This window comes from Mastigoproctus giganteus, chromosome 5 (assembly GCF_048544385.1).
Source record: "Mastigoproctus giganteus isolate SK-2022 chromosome 5, ASM4854438v1, whole genome shotgun sequence".
In the NCBI taxonomy this organism is placed as follows: domain Eukaryota; kingdom Metazoa; phylum Arthropoda; class Arachnida; order Uropygi; family Thelyphonidae; genus Mastigoproctus; species Mastigoproctus giganteus.
In genome coordinates this window covers 51,643,534-51,665,776 of record NC_143579.1, presented here as the reverse complement: position 1 = coordinate 51,665,776, position 22,243 = coordinate 51,643,534, and the positions used below count along the sequence as shown (strand labels likewise).

Genomic DNA, 22,243 nt, shown 5'->3' with positions numbered 1-22,243 from the left:
TTTTCCACCCAGTGTGGAGGAGGGGACGGCGATTCTGCCAACTGTGCTACCCAAGAGGGCTTCAGTAGTCATATCATCAAAACCTTCCAATCCTACCAAATTAGCTAGTTGTAATATCACACCGATTATCTGCGCAGACAGCACAGTGGTATCGTCACCATCCTCTCCACACCAGGTATAAAAGCCCCGGGTTCGAATCACATCGATGACGCAAGGAACTTCAATGGGCTTTTTTCACTCCGTGGCTGAGTTAGTCCATCTCAAGCATAGATAGCAAGACCCTCCCCCAGAAACTTGGGTTTTTCATCCAGCAAAACAGGCAAATCAACTGGAGAACACACAATTTACAGACATAATACTACAGGTATATGTAACACATTATGGGTGGCCCTAATATAATAATTTGAATCACACCGATTCCATTTTTGTCGGTTCGACCATATTTCCTGAATGAACTGACTCTGGCCATATATTTTTCCAACATGCATTTCATGTTGATAGTTTTACTTCTTTGAGCGATAAAGCTATGATAAAACCGATACAGTCCACAGCTGAAAAATGTTTCCATATCAACATCACTTCAATAGATTCGGAATCAATTTTTTCCAAAATCCATTGTAATGATTTTCTGATGTAATGAGTTTTAAAGATAGATTTAATGTCTTGATCTAATGGCTGAATTAAAGAAGTTGTATTAGGTGGTAGGAACATTACTTCAACGTTTGGATGACTTAAATCCTTTGGATGGCCTGGCACACCTGTATCCAATAGCAATAAAACTTGGAAATCTAGATTTTTCCACAAGTTCAATAGCACAGAACCTAACACGAGGATTTACCAACAAAATAAAATACGAATTTCCCAACAGAATAAAATGCTGGGATTTCCCAATAATTTTTTTGCATAACGACTAGCAAGTCAACAGCAGGGTTCACAAAAAAAGAATGGAAATGTTGAAAAATTACATTCAACATAAGAGCAGGGTTTCCCCTGCACAAAAGCTCAAAAATATAAAGAACCATGTTATGTGTAGTTTGTCACAATTATCTAACCATGTTAGAGCGAAACCGCGTTATGTAAATAACATGTTGTGCAAGGATTTCCGCAATCACATGCAAGGTGATCTGATTGACGTGCATAAGGCCTTAATTGGGTTGAGCAAGCTGAATGCTGATGGGATTCTTCCTGTTTCTCAGATTAAGAACCTGAGAGGACATAGATTGAAATTGAGGAAAGACAGTTGTAGAACAGATGTGCAGAAATTTGCCTTTAGCCAGCAGGTAGTTGATTGCTGGAGCAGACTTCCATCTCTTGTTGTGGAAGTTGATAGCCTAAATAAATTTAAGGCTGGGCTGGACGGGAATCTGGAATGAATGGAGGGGGTGAAACGGGAGGGGGTGTTTTTTTGGCTGATGCTGCATAAGCTTGCTTTCTTGCATCGTATGCCTCTACTAATGCTGATGCTAATTTATCAATCGTGTTAGAGCAAAACTGTATTGTAGAAGTACCATGTTATACGGGGGTTGCCTGTACATCGAATCATTATGAATGCTACTGAGATCATCATTCCATTCTGAAATGATCCCCTTGGACTGAAGAAGAACTAATATCTCTCTAATTAGGAAGCACTAAAAGCAACTACAGACCAATGAATTTAGCTTTTGTAGCAAGCATGATATATGGGGTACAGTTAAGGATATAATACAAGGTGCAATGATAAGAACAGAATCCTAAGCAGATCACAACACATGTTTGTGAAGGAGCAGTCTTACCTTACCAATCCAATATATTACTATGTGAGGTCATAAAACATTTGATGAAACAAACTTTGCAATGTATACCTGGATTTAATAAAGCTTTTGTCATGATTCCACATAAAAAAACTTCATGATTACTTTCACAAATACACATGGTTTGAATTCCAATCTTAGCATTAGCAGAGGCATTTGATGCAAGAAAGCAAGCTTATGCAGCATCAGCCAAAAAAAAAAAAAAAAAAAACACCACTTCCACTTCACCCCTCTGTTCGTTCAAAATACCTGTCCAGCTGAGCCTTAAACTTATTTAGGCTATCAACCTCCACTACACGGGATGGAAGTCTGTTCCACCAACCAACCACATTCAGAGCCAACAAGAACTAATTGGGATTAAAAGGGCAATCTTTAGGTGGATTGGGTTGCTAAAGGACAAAATACAGTCATAAACGGGCATATATTGAAATGGGCCAGTACAGCAAATCAAGATCAGAGATTGGTCCTTAAATTCTTCTTGTTTTCAATCTTCCTTAATAGAATGACAATGGCAAGTGCATACAGGGGAAAGTTCTACTATTTGTTGATTTTTGGAGCTTGGAAAAGTGGTTAATAACTAGAATCAGGCTATGCTGTTCAAAATGACTTAGGAAACACACAAGACAACATAAATGCATAAATTTAAATTGACTGCAAAATAGACATGTGGAGATTTGCTTTCACCAAGTGGGTAGCTTACTGTTGGAACAAACTTCCATCTGGTGCTGTGGAAGTGGGTTTACCTAATTCTTCCTTAAATTTATTTAAAGAAGAATTAGGTAAAAACTCATCTTGTATCAGAAAAACGGAATCCAGGAATAATCTACAAACTGGAAGTGGGGAAAGATACAGGTCTCATTCTCAATGGTTAAGGAGTTAGGAGCATTTAATATATATATCATGCATGCAATTGCACACAGTAGCCTTGCACATTTATGCAAGCTGACAAATGAGTAGCATGTGTGCTTAGCAAACAGTGCAGTCATCATTTTGTATTATAACAAAAATAATTGTGAAAATGTCATTTACATTATACATTACCCAATAAAGAATGTGTATATGCATACATGCTGATGTTCCCCAAGGTTCAGCTCTTTCTCCCACTCTTTTACTCTCATATATTAATGACCTTCTTCCACCAACTGGAAATCTTATCCATAGTTTTGCTAATGATAACATGTTACATTCTACTTTCCAGTTTGAGAAACCTTTTTAAAACAGTTTCATCTTCTCGAATGTCCACCACCAGTTCCTTAAATGCTAATCTCCAGGTAATTCTCCAATAGGGCAAAGATAACTTACTTAATTTCAATTCTTTCATCATTCTAAAACTCGGTCCTGTCTTCTATCTCACAAAAACGGATTCTTCTTCTCCTGTGCTTATTTTAGATGACACTCAGGTCTCTAGACAAGATCACACATCACTATTAGGAATTATGCTGATTTATAATGTTTTTTGCCATAAGCATATCACAAATATTGCTTCCTTTTAATCTAAAAACTAAGTTTTCTCTTTCACTTCCAGCATTACTTTTATTCTAAACAACTACTCACTCTGTACAAATATCAAATCTGCCCTACCGTGGAATATTGTTCCCACATCAGGGATGGTGTCTCCAAGACCTCTCTCAGACTTATAAATTCCATTCAAAAGAGGGCAGTCGGGTTAATTAATGACCCATCTTTTACAGAATCTCTCCACTCTGTCTCATCTCACAGACTTACTGTTTCTGCTACATGCTCTTTCTGTTTGACTTTCTTTCCATTGATATTGGTCTTCCAAATTGGTGTCTGTTATTTCTCTCTCTCTCTCTCTCTCTCTCTCTCTCTCTCTCTCTCTCTCTCTCTCTCTCTCTATCCAAAACCAGTCTGAACACATGCCACAACCAATCAGCATCCATTTACTGTCCAACTTCAAACTCACAGAACCAACCTTTCTTCTTTTTCATCTATCCCTTCAATTTCTGTTTTCTAGGATGACAATCCTTCACATGTATTTCTGTGGATTGTAATTTTCAGAAAATACATGTCCAACATCAATAAGTATCTTCAACTTCTCAACATTCAACCCATGCATGGTACTAATATAGTTTCTAATACCTTTCATGTTTGGGGTTTTCATATTTAAAAAAAAAAAATGCATTTTTTTTTACTAGGTTCTGCAAAAGTAATGTCTATACTGTCATTGAGGAATATCACCAACATAAATGGAAATTTCACACTTTTATTATGATACAAAATGACCTGGCTGCACTATTTGTTAACACAAATTATTCATGTTGAGTTGCATAAACATCCATGCCCACTGCACACATTTCGATATATGCTACATTTGAAATATCCATAGCTCATAAACTCATTTCAAATACTCAATAACTATTGAGAAATGGATCCACTGATATAACATTTTTCACTTAGAAATTATGACAAGGTTGCAGGACACCTTGCATAACACAGTCAGATTATCCAAATTACAATACTGTATTCAGGTTTATAAGCTTCATCTAAAATTTCAACATGAAGTTCACTAAGCAGTACAGACAGGCTGCTAAAACAGCTCCAAGTTTCTGTCAATAATATACAGAAACTTTGCCAGCAGGAATAGGGAGGAGTTTATATCACTGTATAAAGCAATTGTTAGGCCACATCTTGAGTGCTGCATACAGATCAGAAAGCCCAATTTTAAGGAAGGTGTGGATTTCTTGGAACAGGTACAAAGAAAAGCAAGTCAAGAACACAAAGTACACCTACCACAAAAGACACTGATTCTGAAAATTGCACTGCTTGGAAACTAGGCACTTGCAAGGAGACCTGATTGAAGTGTTTAAGGCTTTAAATGGATTCAGTAAACTTAATGATGACAGTATGCTTAATATTTCTTAAACAACACACACACACACACACACACACACACACACACACACACACACACACACACACACACACACACAGTTCATAAATTTAAATTGAAAATGGATGACTGCAGGATAGATGAGCAAAAATTTGTTTTCAGCCAGAGAGTAATTGATTGCTGGAACATACTATCATCTGGTGTTATGGAAGTAGGTATACTTCCATAACACCAGATGATAGTATGCTGAACACCAGATGATTCCATAACACCAGATGATTATACTGAAGAAATTTAAGGAAGAATTAGGCATATTATTAGAGGGGATAGACAAATGAAGTTGGTAGTTTTTTTTGTTTTGTTTTTTTTTAATTTTTAATGTTTCATTTCCATGCTACTACAACAAACACTGAATCTGATTAGCTTTAGAGCTGACTTTCTTACACCAATTAAGATTTTGTGCATAATAAAAGTTGCTGATAGTTCCACATCTGTTATTAGACTCCATAATACTGTACTTTCTCAAATGTTGAACTAATCTTTTACAAATACAGACCACCAACATTGAAAAACACAGAATTCAGGAATAACTTCACAGACACAAGAAGAGCTGTAATTGAATGAAGTAATCAGTGAAAACACTAGGTATCAGAACAAATTTCTTAGTTGCCAAATTTTGGTTTATCAACATGGAACACAAAATTTGTTGTGGCTGGTTTATGGGATTCCCAAGCTATCTTTCCTTAATGAACATTTTGCATCAGTAATAGTCAATTATGTTGAATAACAATATTAAAAGTGAAAAAAAAACATTTACCTTCATCTTTTATCCAAACTGCTAAAAGCCTCCATATCATTGCTCCACAACAGGCAGCAAAGAAGCCTCTCCAATAATTTCTTACAGCAAAAAATACTGAGGTTACTTCTATGCTGAATAATACTCCTAAAGTTAAAATATAAATTTATCAATACACAGCACTTTCCATTTTAAGAGCAAAATTAATTAGAATGAATGAAGAGAATGCATAATCAAATATTAAAACAAAATTCACTTGCAGATAGGAAGATAAAAATTATTGAATGTACAAATCAAGTAATATGATACAGCTCTTAAAAAAAAAAAAAAACTGCATTATTGATATTTAATCCTGCAGAAGGCAAGCTACAAGCACCCAGTGCACTACTCATTCCTTAAATTTAAATATTAAAATACCTATTAGAATTATCCTATTGAAACACCTCATCCTGAGATATAATAGTTAATTCCAGAAGTCACATGGCAGGCAGATTGCAGTATCAGTTAATAGTAGAATATAAAAGGCAGACACACTCAATGACAGACAGATTAAACCGAATGGCTTTAGAAAAGGACCTTGCATTACTTCATACAGTGTGATAACATAATATCACAAGATGTGACAGTAGATTATTACAAAGCAGTCACATCCATTCACCAGACAACAGAAAGAGTAGGGTATCCAAAATGAAGTGATGGAAGCATCACAACAGAAGACAGAAGGTAACATGATCCCATACCAGGCAGAACACCTTTAATTATTCTTGTAACAGACAGTGAGAGAATTCCACAAAGGTATCCTTAATGAGCTGACTCTCAAGAGACTGTTGACAAAACTGGGATAAGGGCAGAACCAATAACCAACAAAAAAACCCTTCACAGAATGATTATTATGGTTGTGCAGCTGCTCATAAGCCAAAGCTGTATCCCAGCAATAAATATCACCACCTATCATGGAGCAAAGAACGGAAATATTGTTCATTATAGCAGTGGCAGAACATCATTTGGAGTTAAGAATATGCTGCATAGTTACGGCATCAGATGAACATGCTGGGTGTGGCATATGGCCAAAGAATGGTTTTACCCAGATTGTACTGCACCAACAAAAAAGCTGGGTTTGATCTACTGATTGTCAATGATAAAAACCATGAATGCAACAGTCTACTGTGACATTCTGAACAATTATACCTTACTCACATTGTTGCAATTCTTTGGAGAGGGGGAACTATACTGGTATCTCCATTACAATGCATCGTGTCAAAAAGTACTGCTGTAACCCTACAATTGCTAATTTAAAATAAAGTACTGCTGCAAAAATCCTGCTGTAACTCTACAATTACTAATTTAATTTCTTTCATGTTTTAACTTAACTCCCCTATAGGGGAGTTAAGTTAAAACATGAAAGAAATAAATGATAAGGGGGTTCACAGTTGAGCCTTGAAATGTGGCCCAAGTATTAAGTGTAAATTGATATGATTCACTTCAATAAACATTTAAACACTATCATGTGGTGTAATAGTGTTTTTAATTTCCTTTAAATCATAGTTAATGGCTAACCATGTATCATCACCCCCTTTCCCTTCCACACAAAAGAAGTATAATTTAGGTTGAAAAACAAATGTCAGAAGAGAGACTCCGTCAGCCAGTGTTATCCATTAATGATCTTTACTTTTGGTCTCCAGAATAACTTTCCTCCATATATATTTATTTACTGATTTATTTATTTGAAATAGTGCATACATTAGAGTGCTAATCACTAAATAAATAAATAAATTTTTTGTTTATACTCCGGGACGGCCAAACGGTCAGAGGAGTTCACAAGATAGACGGAATACAAGAAACAGCACTGTATTCAGCAGTCAAGTCAGCCTGTATGCAGAAATACAAAATAAGAATTACCATTTAATAAAAATAAAACAATAAAAGTGAAAGAAAAGTGTGAACAAGTTCCTTCTTGTTTCCCAACTTGTCTGTGGTACTCTTTTTATAGGATCACCCTAAAAAAAGTATAACACATTAAAAACTGAAGGTGGATAGTGTGCTTTATCAAGAACATCAAGAATCATACCATGATCACTAAATTAACCATTTATAGCATGCAATGTTAAAAGTTGTATTTTCAGTCTTGCTTAGTCATATGCCAAATTTTTGCAAATAATTCACCAAATTGTTGTATTCTATCAAATTGCTGAATTGTCATGCACTAAACTGTCATATGACAAATTGTCTGTACCAAATAGACTCACTGGTCATTACTCATTCTGTGGTTGTTTCTGAGGGTATTGCTTCAAAATTACCAACTCTATTACAAAAGCACTCCCAATATGGAATGAGTGTTTCCATATACAATTCTGAATTTTGGTGGAGGTAATATATCAATGGCTTGGATTTTTATTTTTTATTTATTTATTTTCTTTATTATTTATTTTTTTCATGGTTATACTGGGTTATACAGGGCTTAATCCTTGGTTTTACTGAAATGAGTGCCAAAAACTTACTGCTGCATTTCAGACCCAGCCCTCAACATCACAGCTTTCATGCAATAATACTATCTCTTGGATCCACATCTATCAGCATAAAAAAGCACTTGCCACCCTGTTATGATAATTAAAACTTGGTTACAAATGTACCTTGTATCACTCTTTATGACATAACAATGATATATCTAAAGTGACCAACCAAAGCCCCAACTGAACCATTTAGGATCATTTCAGAATAGTGTGTATGATGATCTGAATTAACAATCCCAAATTTATTATTGATACGGCTTGTTCTCTAAAGAAAATTGGTACAATATTATACTTTAAATTTATCAAATTTGTTTCAAAATGTTCTTAACAGGGTCATACTGTAATTACTGCTTAACATCTTAACAACTGCTGAAACATCTTATTAAAAATGGAATTTAAGGGAATTGATTCAAACTAAGGCAAGCATGAATTCTCTCAGCATGAATTGTTGAGGAGGCTTCCATCCTGCAGTGGGTTGATAATGGCTGCACTTTTTAAGGCAAGCAATTCTAGAATTTCATTACTTGCTTAGTTTACATCAATTCCCTTAAAATCCACTGTAGCCTCTGTTTATGGAACAATCTGAAAATTTCTGTTTGCCTTATTATGAAGGCTGATTAGGAAAATAGTGCAATTCCTCTTATCTAGCCATTTCAAAATAAAATATTCAAAACAGCAAAAGTTAGTAACTATGAGTAAATGTGATAAATCTTTAGTAACTATAAGTAAAATTGATAAATCTTTAGTAACTATAAGTAAAACTGATAAATCAGAGCAAGCAAACAAACCTCCTATTGGAGCAGCAAAACTGCATGCAACACCAACAGCACATGCAGCTGCTAACATTTCACTAGTTCTAGATTCATTCTGAAAAAATAAAAATAATTAATGATACCATTTCAAACAGCTAAGATAATACATTAATTCGCTGTTATAAATTACAAAAAATTAAACCATTATGCAAGACAATTAAAAATTATTATAGAAAGAAAATCAGCTTACAATATATTATTATTGCCATTTAAATCTATTATATCCAGTGGGTGTACAGGTTACTGTGTTGTACAAATCATTATTTGTACTACCATAGTGACTCTCCTAGACATTAGACTTCCATTTACTATTTTCTGCCATACTATTCTATTTCCTATTAGATCTACAACCCTAACCAGAATAATGCCTTGCCATTGTCTTCCATTCATTAGTTCTATTTATTTTCTTAAAACTATAATTTCTGGTGATTCTAACTTTTGATCAATTCCTTTATTTCTTAACCAGCTCCTAATTCTTATTAAAAAAAAAATAGAAGTTAAAAAAACTGTGATAAACAGCTAATTTCTCTTCTGCTTCAAATTAATTTGCTGGCTTCCTTATTCTATTGTTTATTAGAATAGTAGTGGCATAAAATAGAAGGAAGTAAAATTATACAGTATAAGTCAAAAAAAGAAAACACTACCTTACTTCATCTTTCCATCCCTCTAATAATCTGTCCAATTATTCCTTAAATTTATTTAAAGTTCATTTCCATAACACCACATGGAAGTTTTTTCCAAAAATCAGTCACTTGTGTCTGACTGAAAGCAAATTTTTGCACATCTATCATATGTTATCCAAGAAAGAACAAGGATGTCACTGGCAATTAGTAGTAGTAACGGCAAATGACGCAAGAAAAAAAAAAGCAAGCTTATATAGTATCAGCCAAAATGCACGCACGCATCCGTACCCTCCAAGAATTTGTCTAGTTCTCCCTTGAATTTATTCAACCCATCCACTTCCACAAAACAGACTTCCATCCCTTGTGGAAGTTGATAGCCTAATTAAATTTAAGGCTCAGCTGGACAGGTATTTCGAACGAACGGAGGGGTGAAGTGGAAGTGTGTTTTTTTTTTTTTTTTTTTTGGCTGATGCTGCATAAGCTTGCTTTCTTGCATCATATGCCTCTACTAATGCTAATGACAGATGGAAGCCTGTTCCAACAATCAACCACCTGCTGGCTGGAGGCAAACTTCTACACATCTATCCTGCAACCAACCTTCCTCAACTTGAACTTATGCCTCTGGATAATATGATGCAATCCATGTGATGCTATTTTCACTTCAGCTTCAGCATTTCAGATCTAATTTCATCTACACACTGCTTGCTATTTTTCCATGGCTTCTCAAATAATAGAGATATTATCCAAAATTCTTCCATTTCATCTTTTCCTCTCTTAAGTGTTGCCTTTGGCTTCTCAATTTCACAATTCAAAATTATTTGCTCCATAAAATCTCTTCTGTTTTAACTTTATAATTATTATTTTTGATAAGGGTGAAGTTAAAACAGACTGTTGGCAGAACCACACTTATAAAATAATAATTAGGGAAAAGGTAGCATTTGGAAAAATTTACATTTAGAAGGTTGGTTAGTTATTAGGAGTTTTATGGCGCATCAGCATCTAGAGCTATTGTGCACCAAACATTTAGAAGAATTTAAACAGGTGTTGTTCATATTCAAATAAACTCAAGACACTAACTGGATGGTCACTAGGTGGCTAAGTCACGTTAAAGTGAGCTCCCGAATTTTGGTTTATTTTGTGTGTTTTGAACAATCCCTGAGTTGAGAAAATAGGAGTTTGTGAAAATATAAAGTGTGGTGAGTGTAGGTGTAAAGTTTTGGAGGTTGGGGTCGTGTTTTGAGCGAGATACATTTGATTGTATTTTTTGCAGGTTTTCAGTTGTGCTTCCTATGCTGACTCATAGTCCCATAGACTTAGCATTGTGAAAAAACCCATTGTGAATTTTCTCATAGGTTTACCATTGCCCATAGACTTTACATGGGACAAAATGGCTACCTAGATTCAACTTGTTTTTAGGGTATCCAGGAGACTTTATAACAGGCCTAGTGACACCTACATGGATTATATACCTAATATAAACTGAGAAATATTAGGAAATAATTGATTTTTACATGTTTTCCTATGGTAAAATTTTTTCCCATAGGTTCACATAGGATTTTGTGTGGGCTGGTTTTGGGCTGAAATTCAGAAAACTTTAAACGTTTATACCTTTTTACCTATTGGACTTGAGGTGCTCATCTTTCGTGGGAGTATTCTTAAGAAAATTACTTATTTTCTGGGAATTTTTCCAGCTCCATCTGGTGATTAGGAGCTCGGTTACAGAAACTGGTTTTTTGCAAAATCAAAACTTTTATGCAGATTTGTGTCCATAGATTAACATTGAAAAATATATACTTTTGAATTAGTTTCTTCCTTATAAGAGTGAGGTAAGTAAGTAAGTAATAGCAGGAGAATCAAGAAGAAGAGGATCTTATCAAGAAATAAATAAAGAATTGTTTTTTTTACAGGCGGAAGAGGAGATTTTTAGTTTTTGTGGAATTGTTTTGGTACTGTTTTCTTTGAAACAATACACACAATGGATACAGAACCTAACAGAGAGACAGTTCACGATTCAGAGGTAGAGGAGGTGTGCTCTAGCGAGTCTGGGGATAAACCCGAACCCCGTAAGAAAAACAAGGGCAAAAAAGTTGTATCACTTAAGGGAAATTCTAAAGGTGGAAAAGGTAAAAGCAAACAGAAAAAATCTGTTCCTACTGACAAGGATCAAAGTAAACATGATTCTGAGGAAGGTACTTCTTCTGACTCGGAGTCACCAGTGTTAAAATCTCCTGAAGTATTTAAAACACTTAAAAGTCGCAAGGTTCCATTGACCCCTCGGGTTGTGTCACGTGGGGATGAGGACATAGCTTCTAACATAGATAAAGATAATGTAGTATGTTCCCCTAGATTAGCGGTGGAATCATCCACGTTGGAGGAGCCTAAAGGAATACATGTGCATGGTCCCTCCAGTTCATCTGTATCGGGTGGACATGGGGGAGACGGAGAGACTCCAAGATGGGAGTCGATACTGAGTTCCCCACTTGAAGATGATCCTGTACTTGGACGGGTTCCGGAGGTATTTGAAATGTGTTCTGTAGTTTCTAGGGTTAAAAAAGCCCTTACCGATTTTCTGTTCTCAGAGGCTAGTGGGGTTACAACTGCTGCTTCTGGACGTATTTTGGGCTTCTGTGCCGATTTGGAGGCAGTGAATACTACCTTACTGGTGGAAAATGAACGTTTGAGGGTACGTTCAGCCGAGCTAGAGACTCGTGCAGAGCTTTTTGGAAATTTACTGAAGACGCAGACGGAATCTGGTAAATTGCGTCCTGGACATAAAACATTTGTCACTACGTCTAGTCTGAGCGGGGGAACATGTTCCCAAACTGTAGCAAGGGACCAACCAGAGAGTATGCCATCTACAAAGGACACCAGAGAAGAGAAGTCAACAGAAGTTCCCTTGGATCCTACCTTGCCTGATGGCACAGTGTATGAAAAATCTCTAGCCTTGAAGACAGCATTAGAGAATGTTTTCAAAGAACCATCAAACAGAATTACAACAGGTATTAGATCGCGGATTGCAAACATTTTTAGTAAGATGGAAGCCATGCTGATAGAGACCTTCCTGGAAAATGAAAAGGCAAACGTGAAGATACAAATCTACGAACAATGTGGGTCAAATCAAATGCAACAGCGTGCTCCCACATATGTCCAGGCGCTGAGGAATGGCTCAAACCAGTTACAACCAAACGAAGAAGGGCAACAAGAAAAAAGGCAACCACTCTTGAAAACACCAAACTTGGTGGTTCTCAGACCGACAACCCTGGAAAACGCTGAAAATGTCCAATCCAGCGAAGAACTGAAGGTTAAATTTATGAAAGAAATGAAAGATGACTTGAGGACTACTAGAATTAAAACAATAAGAAAAACAAGAAGCACGGGACTAATAATAGAAACAGAAAATAAGGAAGATATACAGGCAATAATGGAAAACCCAAAACTTGTCAAGTTAGGGCTAACAGCGGAGCCGCCAAAAAAGCGTGGGCCTTCAATTATAATATTTAATGTAGACCAAGACGTAATGCCTGAACAACTAGCAACTGAAATTGTCACCAGAAATTTAAGGAATTTAGCCCAGGAAGAACAAAAAAAATGCACGGTAACACCAAGGTATTCAACCGGTACCAGATCGGGAACCAATAGGAACTGGGTAGTTGAACTAGACCCATCTGCATGGCAACAGCTGAAGAACTGCAACAGAATATATATAGAATGGGGATCCCACCGGTTCCGGGAGCATGCAGCGGTGCCGAAATGCTTTTGGTGCTGCAAGTTCGGACACACAACCCACACCTGTACTCAGACAATGCCTACTTGCGGCCATTGCTCTGGCAAGGGCCATGAGTACAAAACTTGCCCCAACAGGGAACAGGATCCAACCTGTGCCAATTGTAAAGCAGCCAAAATGGAATACACACATTCGATCAGAGATCCAAACTGCCCGGTCTATATCAAAGCAAAGGGTCAATACCAAAAGAGAACCGACTATGGAGACAAACAATAAGAAATATAATACATCCAAAATAGAGATCATCCAACAAAATGCGCAAAGAGCCAGAGCAGTGGCAGAACAGCTAAGGATAAAAGCTGACGAAATCAATGCAGACATTCTCATACTCCAGGAGCCGTACACCCACTCTAAACGGGTGTGTGGATACCCAATCACATATAAGATAGTACACGATGAGGAAGATACTCCTTGGGCGGCGGTAGTGGTACGCAACCCAGACTACACAGTCACGAAAGTTAAACAACTATGCTCGTCATGGGCAGCTTGTGCCCACGTACTGACGCCACTAGGCCAGTTCTACATAGTGGCACTGTACTGTAGACCAGGGGAGGACATTACCCCAGCTACACAATACCTTCAAGTTTTGGTAGACTTGCTACCAGACGAGAAAATAATCATAGGGGGAGATGTCAATTGCCGATCCCCCACCTGGCACAGCCTCACTCCGGACAGAAGCGGAACTCGGAACGGGCAAATACTAGACGAATATCTTTCTAACTCCCCGATCATGGTACTAAATCGGCCACACCAACTGCCCACGTTCTGTAACACACTGTGGGAGGCCACGATCGACGTCACGCTGCCCACTAGGAACGTCGCAGGCTATATTAAGGATTGGCTTGTTCGGGATTCGTGGACAACGTCCGATCACAGAGTGATTACCTATCAGATAGCAAGGTCACTTGACAGAGTCCCAATATCCAAGCAAATACAGAGCCGATATGCCATCCGCAAAGCAAATTGGGAACGTTTTAAGGAAATCCTAATACCAGCAACGGCCCAACATCTAACTGAGACAAATCAGCTCGAGGAACCCAATAAAACCCAAACTAAAGTAACCAAGATAATAACAGAAGCCAGCAACGCAGCAATAAAAAGAAGAAGCCCGATCCGGGGGGCTGTCCCGTGGTGGACCCTGGAAATTCAACAGCTCAGACGGGAAACAATTACAAGAAGAAAACAATTCCAGCGGGCAAGGCGTACATGGCCGGCCCATGAGGTTGAAGCTTTAAGGGAAAGATATAGAGAAGCCAGAAACAGCTACACAAATGCGATCGTCAAGAGCAAACGCAAGGCCTGGGAGACCTTTGTAAGCACAACAGGGAACACCGAACCCTGGGGTGTGGTATACAAGATAGTGACGAATAAACTTCCCAGGGGGGAAGTCATTTCAACCACCCAGACACCACAAGGTGAATATACCACCACGTGGCAACAATCTATAAGCAATATATTGGATGCCATCTTCCCGAAACCAATAGAGCCATCACTGCCAGAGCAACTTATCATCTGTCAAGATAATGAAGTTTACTCAACAGACACTCAGGAGCCACCCTTCACACGGGATGAACTACAACAAATGGCAACCACGATAAGAAATAATAAATGTCCAGGCCTGGACTACTTAGAACCCGAAATTATTAAGAAGACCGTGGAGATCGTTCCAGACCTCCTCTTACACCTATATAACAGCTGCTTGGCTAAGGGCATCTTCCCCAAAAAATGGAAGACAGCAAAGGTAAAATTAATCGTCAAAAATTCGAACAAACCACCCCCACCTGCCAAACTCCTATCGGCCAATAGCCCTACTGCCGGTTGCAAGCAAACTGCTTGAAAGACTACTCTGTACAAGGATAAATCAGCATTACCAGGCAGCGAAACTCACAGAGACATCGCAATACGGATTCAAGAAGGGTTCGTCTACTGTGGAAGCCTTGCGTAGCCTATCGGAATCAGCAGCAAACTGCAATAATAAATATCTTCTAGCCATCTCTGTTGACTTCGCTGGGGCATTCGACACCATTTGGTGGCCGAGCGTACTGGCAAGACTAAGGCTGGCACATGTGCCGATCAACTTATATTCCATAATTAGGTCTTATCTCTCCGAGAGACGCATCATTGTGGAAGCACCTTATGGTAGAGTGAATCGTGATGTCCACAGAGGCTGTCCCCAGGCTGGCCGCTCCTGTGGAATATGGTTTTGGATGGGTTCTTGGCTTTGCACCTTGGTGATGTGCGCTCCCAGGCCTTTGCTGATGATTTGGTCCTCACCATTGCTGCAGATAGCCGGGCCCAGCTAGAGGATTTGCAATATCAGGCAATGCTGATATTGCAAAACTGGACCAGAACCCACTGCCTGACGATATCAACAACAAAGACGTCCTCCGTCCTGCTAAAAGGCAAGCTTGATATACGTAGACTGCCACAAATAAAGGTGGGACCTACCACAATAAAATTAGTGACCCAGTTAAAATATTTAGGAGTTATACTGGATGGTAATCTTACTTTTAAACACCATCTAACTTATATCAGAGCCAAAATCAAAAGATACTCTGGATTGGTGGCTAGGATCGTCAAGCGGGACTGGGGGTTAAACCAACGCACCCTGTCATTGTTTTATAAAACAACCTTCCTACCGATCATCACTTACGCCTCAGCAATATGGTTTTCCAAAACAGGAACTGTAGTAAACCGACGCATCCTTGATGCAACGCAAAGAACAATCCTACTGACAGTTACACGTGCTTGTAGGACAACCAGTACCCACGCGCTGCAGGTCTTGGCCGGAGCTCTTCCCCTTGACTTAGAGATCATGCATAGGGGAATGAACTACCACATAGAGAAAGGAATACCTTGTACATACCATGGCTATACTGTGGATGTTAATGCACCACAAAAAAATGAAAAGACAAGGCTGCAAAAACACCTGATGCAAGTTTGGCAGGAGCGCTGGGCCAACTCAAATAAGGGAAATATCACCAGGAAATTCATTCCGAACATCGACAGGATGTACCCCAGTCCCCCAACTTGGTTTCAACCTGGCTTATACACCACCTATTTATTGACTGGTCACGAGGCCTTTACAGCCAAGCTGGCAGCGCTGGGGATTGAGGTGGATCCGAGATGTGCCTGTGGGGAGCTTGAGTGCTATGATTGCACCCATTATGAGGACCTCAGGTGCAGACTGATCACTGCAATACACTACCTCCCCAAGAACTTGGAATCACATCTATTGGACTCACTTGAGGAATACAGGGAGCTAAAGGAATATGCCCAAAAACTATTTGGTAGGCGTAAAACATTGATAGCCATCTACAGAAGGTAAAAAAAAAAAAAAAAAAACACAGAACATGCGTGGAGAGGACTCAAGGAGAACCTCGCCCAGGAACCTGCTTACTACTAATCATCTAAAACCAGCGATCGCAAAAATAACCCCATGGAGCTGTGGATCTTCCCATGATGAAGAGAACCACAGCCATAGCTAACAGACCAACAATGGACCTGACCAGTGTTCATAGCTGAGGAAAAATATGGCTACCAATGACAGAGAAGACCAACGAAGATAGAGAAACTCCAAGTTGCTGCCTCAACGGAGCCATATTGGCTCTATGCTCTGCACTCTCTTGTGCAGTGCAATTCTTTCACTCCCACACCCGGCAGGGGAGGGAGGTGACGGCTTGCTGTCGTCTCTCTTCCCTGCCACACCATTTCTTCCCTCTGGTGGGGCATGGGCATGCCTCACTGAAAAATTGGGGGTCACCTACCCTATCGACCCTCTTCTTCCTATTTCACCCACCAGCCTTCATTCTCCTCTCCCAGCACTTTTTCTTGCACAGCGTATAGCCCTACACGTCCAAATTTAAATACACCAAAAAATTTCGCCCAACCTTTTTGGCACTTCAGAAACAGGCTTTCAGCGTCAAACCCCATATTAGTGCTTTAATGTAAGTGATTTAAAATCAACCGCGGTCGTTCCAATTTTATTTTAGGTCCTAGCCACTAAAATCCCAGGAAAGTAAGTGGCAGGACCTGCCAGAGTACAATTGACTCAATGGTAACACCCGGCTAGCCTCCACGTGGCGAGGTATGGACAACGTCTGGTCCCATTAGGGGCCTGGCGGCCAATAAGCCGGATAAACAATGGGTACAACATATAACACTACTCATGATCCACACACTTCTAAATCTCTGGCTTTGACAGGGTACTGTCACCGATACATAGAACATTCGCGGAGATGGGAGAAATCCCAGGAGCCGCTAGACCCTCAATATACCTCATACCCTACTGTCACAAAGACTAGCAAGCTGTCAACAAGAAAAAACTGGAGATGACACACCGATCGATATTACTCATAACGACAAGAGCTTGCTGCACTGAGAGCACCCATGCATTCCAAGTCCTGGCAGGATGCCTTCCCCTGGATTTGGAGATTGCGTGCTGGGGTTTGCCGTATTTCCAAAGAAAAAATAGTCTCCCATATAGGATTCACCACAGACCCAGCAAACTCCAAAATCGTGGAGAACAGATGGATTTTTACAACACGTGAAATCACTATGGCAAAATTGCTAGAACCTCATTAACAAAGGCTCCAATTACTAAGAAGTTTATACCGTATTGGATGTCGGACAAGTTTATCCACTCTCCCCAGCCTGGTTTTTGCCCGGACTCTAAACCACCTACCTATTTACCGGACATGGCTCATTTAGAAAGAGGCTATGTGACTTTGGAATCTCAGCTACTCCGCGGTGCTCCTGTGGACAGGAGGAGTCCTAGGAGCACCTGGTCTATGAGTGTGACCACTACGAGGACTTCAGATGTCAACTATACACCAAGATTCACTCACTTCTTCAAAACCAAGAGGATATCGTTCTGCAAGAGGAAGAGACCTACAAAGCCTTCACACTTTTTGCGCAAAATCTGTTCACAAGACAATGGACCCTCCCCTCCCATTGAGTGGAGGTATCCCAAAAGTTCATAAATCCATGAACAGGGCAATATCAATCACGAGACAACAGCCATCCCTCAATGGCCCAGAATAATGGAAACACAACTAAGATAGTAACTCAACTCGGTTAAAGACACCACAGAAAACCAGAAGAACCTCATCTTGCCCTGTTGGGCACCTGGACTAAAGGACATCCAAGGTGGTCATATAACTCAACATACACTGTTTCTCTCTTGAACGGTGCTTTGGTTGTTGTGTTTTTTGGCGCAAAGGCAACTTTGGTCATATTGCGCCTATCTATTAGTATTATGTGACAATGTCACATTGACGTTTCTTAATTATGGTTTTTATCTAGATAAAATATCCTATCAGTTTTAAATAAGTAAATATATTTTCAATGTTGGAGTTATCACCTAGGATATGTGATAAAGTCAGGGAATCCTGAATATTTATAGGAAGATGGAAGGCTGATTGTCGTGCCATGTGGTATTGTGGACATTCTATGAGGAAATGTTTTACAGTGAGTTGACAAGAACAGTGAAGACATACTAGAGGATTTGATTTAGTGAGTAAGTACAGGTGTGTGAGATGAGTATGTCCAATGCACAGTCTGGTTAAAATGACTTCTTCGTGCAGATTTTTTACGAAGACTTGAATTCCATGGCCGAAGTTCATGTTTAATTTGAAACAGTTTATTATTTGGTTCATTTTGCCACATTTGTGACCACTGAGTGTGGAGAAACTGTTTTATGATAGGTCTGTAATTGGAATGTGGAACTTTGTAAAGCCTTAAGTTTGTATTTGTAGGATTCTTTGCTGGTCGATCAGCACTTTCATTACTTTCAATGCCTGCATGTCCTGGGATCCAACAGAAATTTACTTGCACTCTTTTGTTTTTGAGCTTCACAAGGTGAGCTTGTATCTGGTAAAGAATGGGATGTGACGGAGTCTGCTTTTGTTGGAGAGCATGTATTGCACTCAGTGAATCTGTGTATATGAGATGTTTTAGAAGATTAGAGGATGCAATGTATTTTAAGGCTATTAGTAAGGCGAATAGCTCAGCAGAATAGCTACTGCACTGGTTTGGGAGTTGCTGTGAGATAACAGCGTGTGGAAGGACCATTGCAGCACCAACTTGGGTATCTGTTTTAGAGCCATCTGTATATATTTGAAGATATTCAGAGAACTGTGATGAGTGGGCTGCATGCATTTGTTTTATGTTTGACATTTTCCAGAGTGCATTTTCCCCACTGTTGAAAATAAGTGTCATAGTTAGGCACTAAGAGTGCCATGGTGGAATACTTATGCTGTTATCCTCATGAACGTTGTCGAAGCTTAGGTCCCATTTTGAAACAATTTCTTTTAGTCGTATTCCAGCTGGTTTATTTACTGTGGGTTTATTGCTGTAGAGGATCTCCCACTGTGGACGGAAGTGATACTGCCAATTAGGATGATGAGGAAGACTTCGGATTTGAATAGCATAGTTTAATAGCAGCATTTGCCTCCAGAGATCTAGTGAAGGCTCATGGGTCTCTGCATATAAGCTTTGTACAGGTGATGTTCTGTATGCCCCTAAGGAAATTTGTAAGGCACTATAATGCATGGAATCAAGCCATTTGATGACACTTGGTCTACACGAGCTATACATAGGGGCTCCATAGTCTAGTCTTGATCTGATTATTGCATGGTATAGGTGAAGTAGTGTGAACCGATCAGCTCCTCACTTTATTGCAGAAAGAACTCTGAGAATATTTAGTTTTTTTAGACAGGTTGTTCGGAGGCATTTGATATGTTCCAGAAAGTTAAGTTTTTTATCGAGAATCAGGCCAAGGAAACGTATACTATTTGCTAGAGGTATCAGCTGGTTTTCTAGTCTTATTTCTGAATCTGGGTGTATTTTTCGCTTTCTACAGAAATGTATGGCCGTTGATTTTTGTTGTGATATTCTGTAGCCATTGTTTTTAGTCCACAATTCTATTTTTTTCACTGCGCTTTGTAATTGCCTTTCAATCACGTTCATGTTTTGTGAATGGCACGAAACAGTAACGTCATCTGCATAAAAGAATGTTTCAACTGTTTTTGGCAGGTCTTTTGTAATATAATTTATTTTGATTGCAAACAAAGTTGCACTCAGCACTGAACCCTGAGGGACTCCTTCTTCCTGAGTATATGTTTGGGACAGATTGTTTTGACATTTTACTTGGAAGGTTCTGAGCTTCAGAAATTTTTTTACCAAGATCGGTAAGTGGCCTCGCAAGCCAATGTTGTGGAGGTCATTCAGAATGCCATATCGCCAGGTAGTGTCGAAGGCCTTTTCTATGTCGAGACTGATCATAATTAGATGCTCATTCCTTAGAAAAGCATTGCAGATATTTGCCTCTGCTTTTATCATGGGGTCCAGAGATGATCTATTTTACGAAAGCCGTATTGGTTTATGTTAAGTACATTATGTTTCCAAGAACCAGGTTAATCGGTTGTTCATTTTCTCAAGCGGTTTTCCCAAGGCAACTTGTTAGAGCTATTGGTCGATAATTTGTGGGGATCGTATGATCTTTGCCAGGTTTAGGAAAGGCAATTACAAGGAGTGATGCCAGGAGTTTGGATAGTAGTTTTCCATATAAATTCTATTGTACAGCATAAGTAATACCTTTAGAGATTTTTGATTAAGTTGTTGGATCATTTCATAGTGAACTCCATCGGGTCCTGCTGCACTCTTCCTAGACTTAGCCAGAGCTTTTTACAATTCTTCTATGTTGAAAGGCTGGTGGTTATATGGGAGTTGTTGGCTGGTATTAAAGTTTAGTCTGTATTTTTCAGCTACAGTTTTTGTTTTCTGAAAGGATGTGATATATGCTGATACATTTGCAAAAGTAGTTGCAAGTATGTTTGCGATTTCCTTGGAGTTAGTGATCTCCTGTCCATTCCAGATTATTAGTGGAGTTGGAACCGAAAGAAATTTCCCATTTAGTTTTCTGATTTTGTTCCATATGACACGGGTATCTGTATTTTTTTTAATTGTGGAGGCAAAACATATCCATGATTCCTTTCTACTTCTACGCTGGATATATCTGGCTCTGGCTCTAGCTTTTTTAAAATTTATGAGGTTGGTGGAGATGGGATACATTCGGAAGAGATTCCAAGCCTTATTCTTCTCTCTCTTGGCTATACTGCATTCTTCATTCCACCATGCTGTGGCATGTTTATGATATTTTCCAGATGACCGAGGTACTTTAGCTTCAGCTGCTATTAAAATTTGGTTTGTGACAAGCTATAGCATTGTCTATAGGCTGAGTGGTGATTATTTGTTCATCTATTGCTGCAATTGTTTTATATTTTGTCCAGTCAGCTTTATGGAATCTCCATCTTTTTTGGCCATTGTTATGTGTAACGTCATTTGTTAATATTTTGCAGACCACGGGGAAATGGTCGCTATTAAGAGGATTGTTCAAGATTGTCCATTCAATCAATGGATATAGGACAGGCGAACATATGGAAATGTCGATTGCAGAGGCTGTTCCAGTGGGCAAATGGATGTATGTCTCAACTCCAGTATTAAGGAGTGAGAGATTTTGCTCTTCCGATAATTTTTCAATCAATTTACCACGTTTGTCATGGTGGCAAGATCCCCATAGGGGATGATGTCCGTTTAAATCTCCCATGATACAGACCAGAGGTGGTAGATGGGTTACTAATGCTTCTAGATCTAAATATGCATACTTTTGATTTGGGGAAAGGTAAAGTGAGACCAGTGAGAATGTAAACTTGATTGAGACTCTTACTGCAACTGCTTCCAAAGATGTTTGTAGTTGGAGGCATTTACACAGAATTCTGGAGTAGATTAAAATTGCCATTCCACCATGGGCTCCACTGGAAGGGAATCGGTCTTGTCTACAGGTGCCGTAATGGTTCACTGCTGTGTTTACTTGTGGAGTTAGGTTAGTTTCTTGAAGGCAGACACCTACCAGATGATATTTATCAATTAGGTCGCGAATGTCATCAATGTTACTGCAGAAACCTCGACAATTCCACTGTATTATTGTGCGCATTATATTGGCTTTGTATCTGTCTTTTTATGAGTGGGGTCTGCTTGGATCGCTTAGGTTTTTTCTCTTTTCTGAGGAAAAATGG

General features: G+C 38.9%; 1 protein-coding gene across 3 annotated transcripts in view; it reads right to left on the bottom strand.

Annotated features, from left to right (window-relative positions):
- LOC150085388 (chloride channel protein 2-like) overlaps positions 1-22,243 on the bottom strand; it is a 271,615-nt gene that overhangs the window by 201,948 nt on the left and 47,424 nt on the right. For all 3 annotated transcript variants that reach the window (XM_090374018.1, XM_090374019.1, XM_090374020.1), the window contains exons 7-8: positions 8,736-8,814; positions 5,459-5,584 (exon numbers count right to left, since the gene is read on the bottom strand). In XM_090374018.1, the coding sequence (XP_090230144.1) occupies positions 5,459-5,584; positions 8,736-8,814 (205 nt within the window). The remainder of the gene's footprint in view (positions 1-5,458; positions 5,585-8,735; positions 8,815-22,243) is intronic.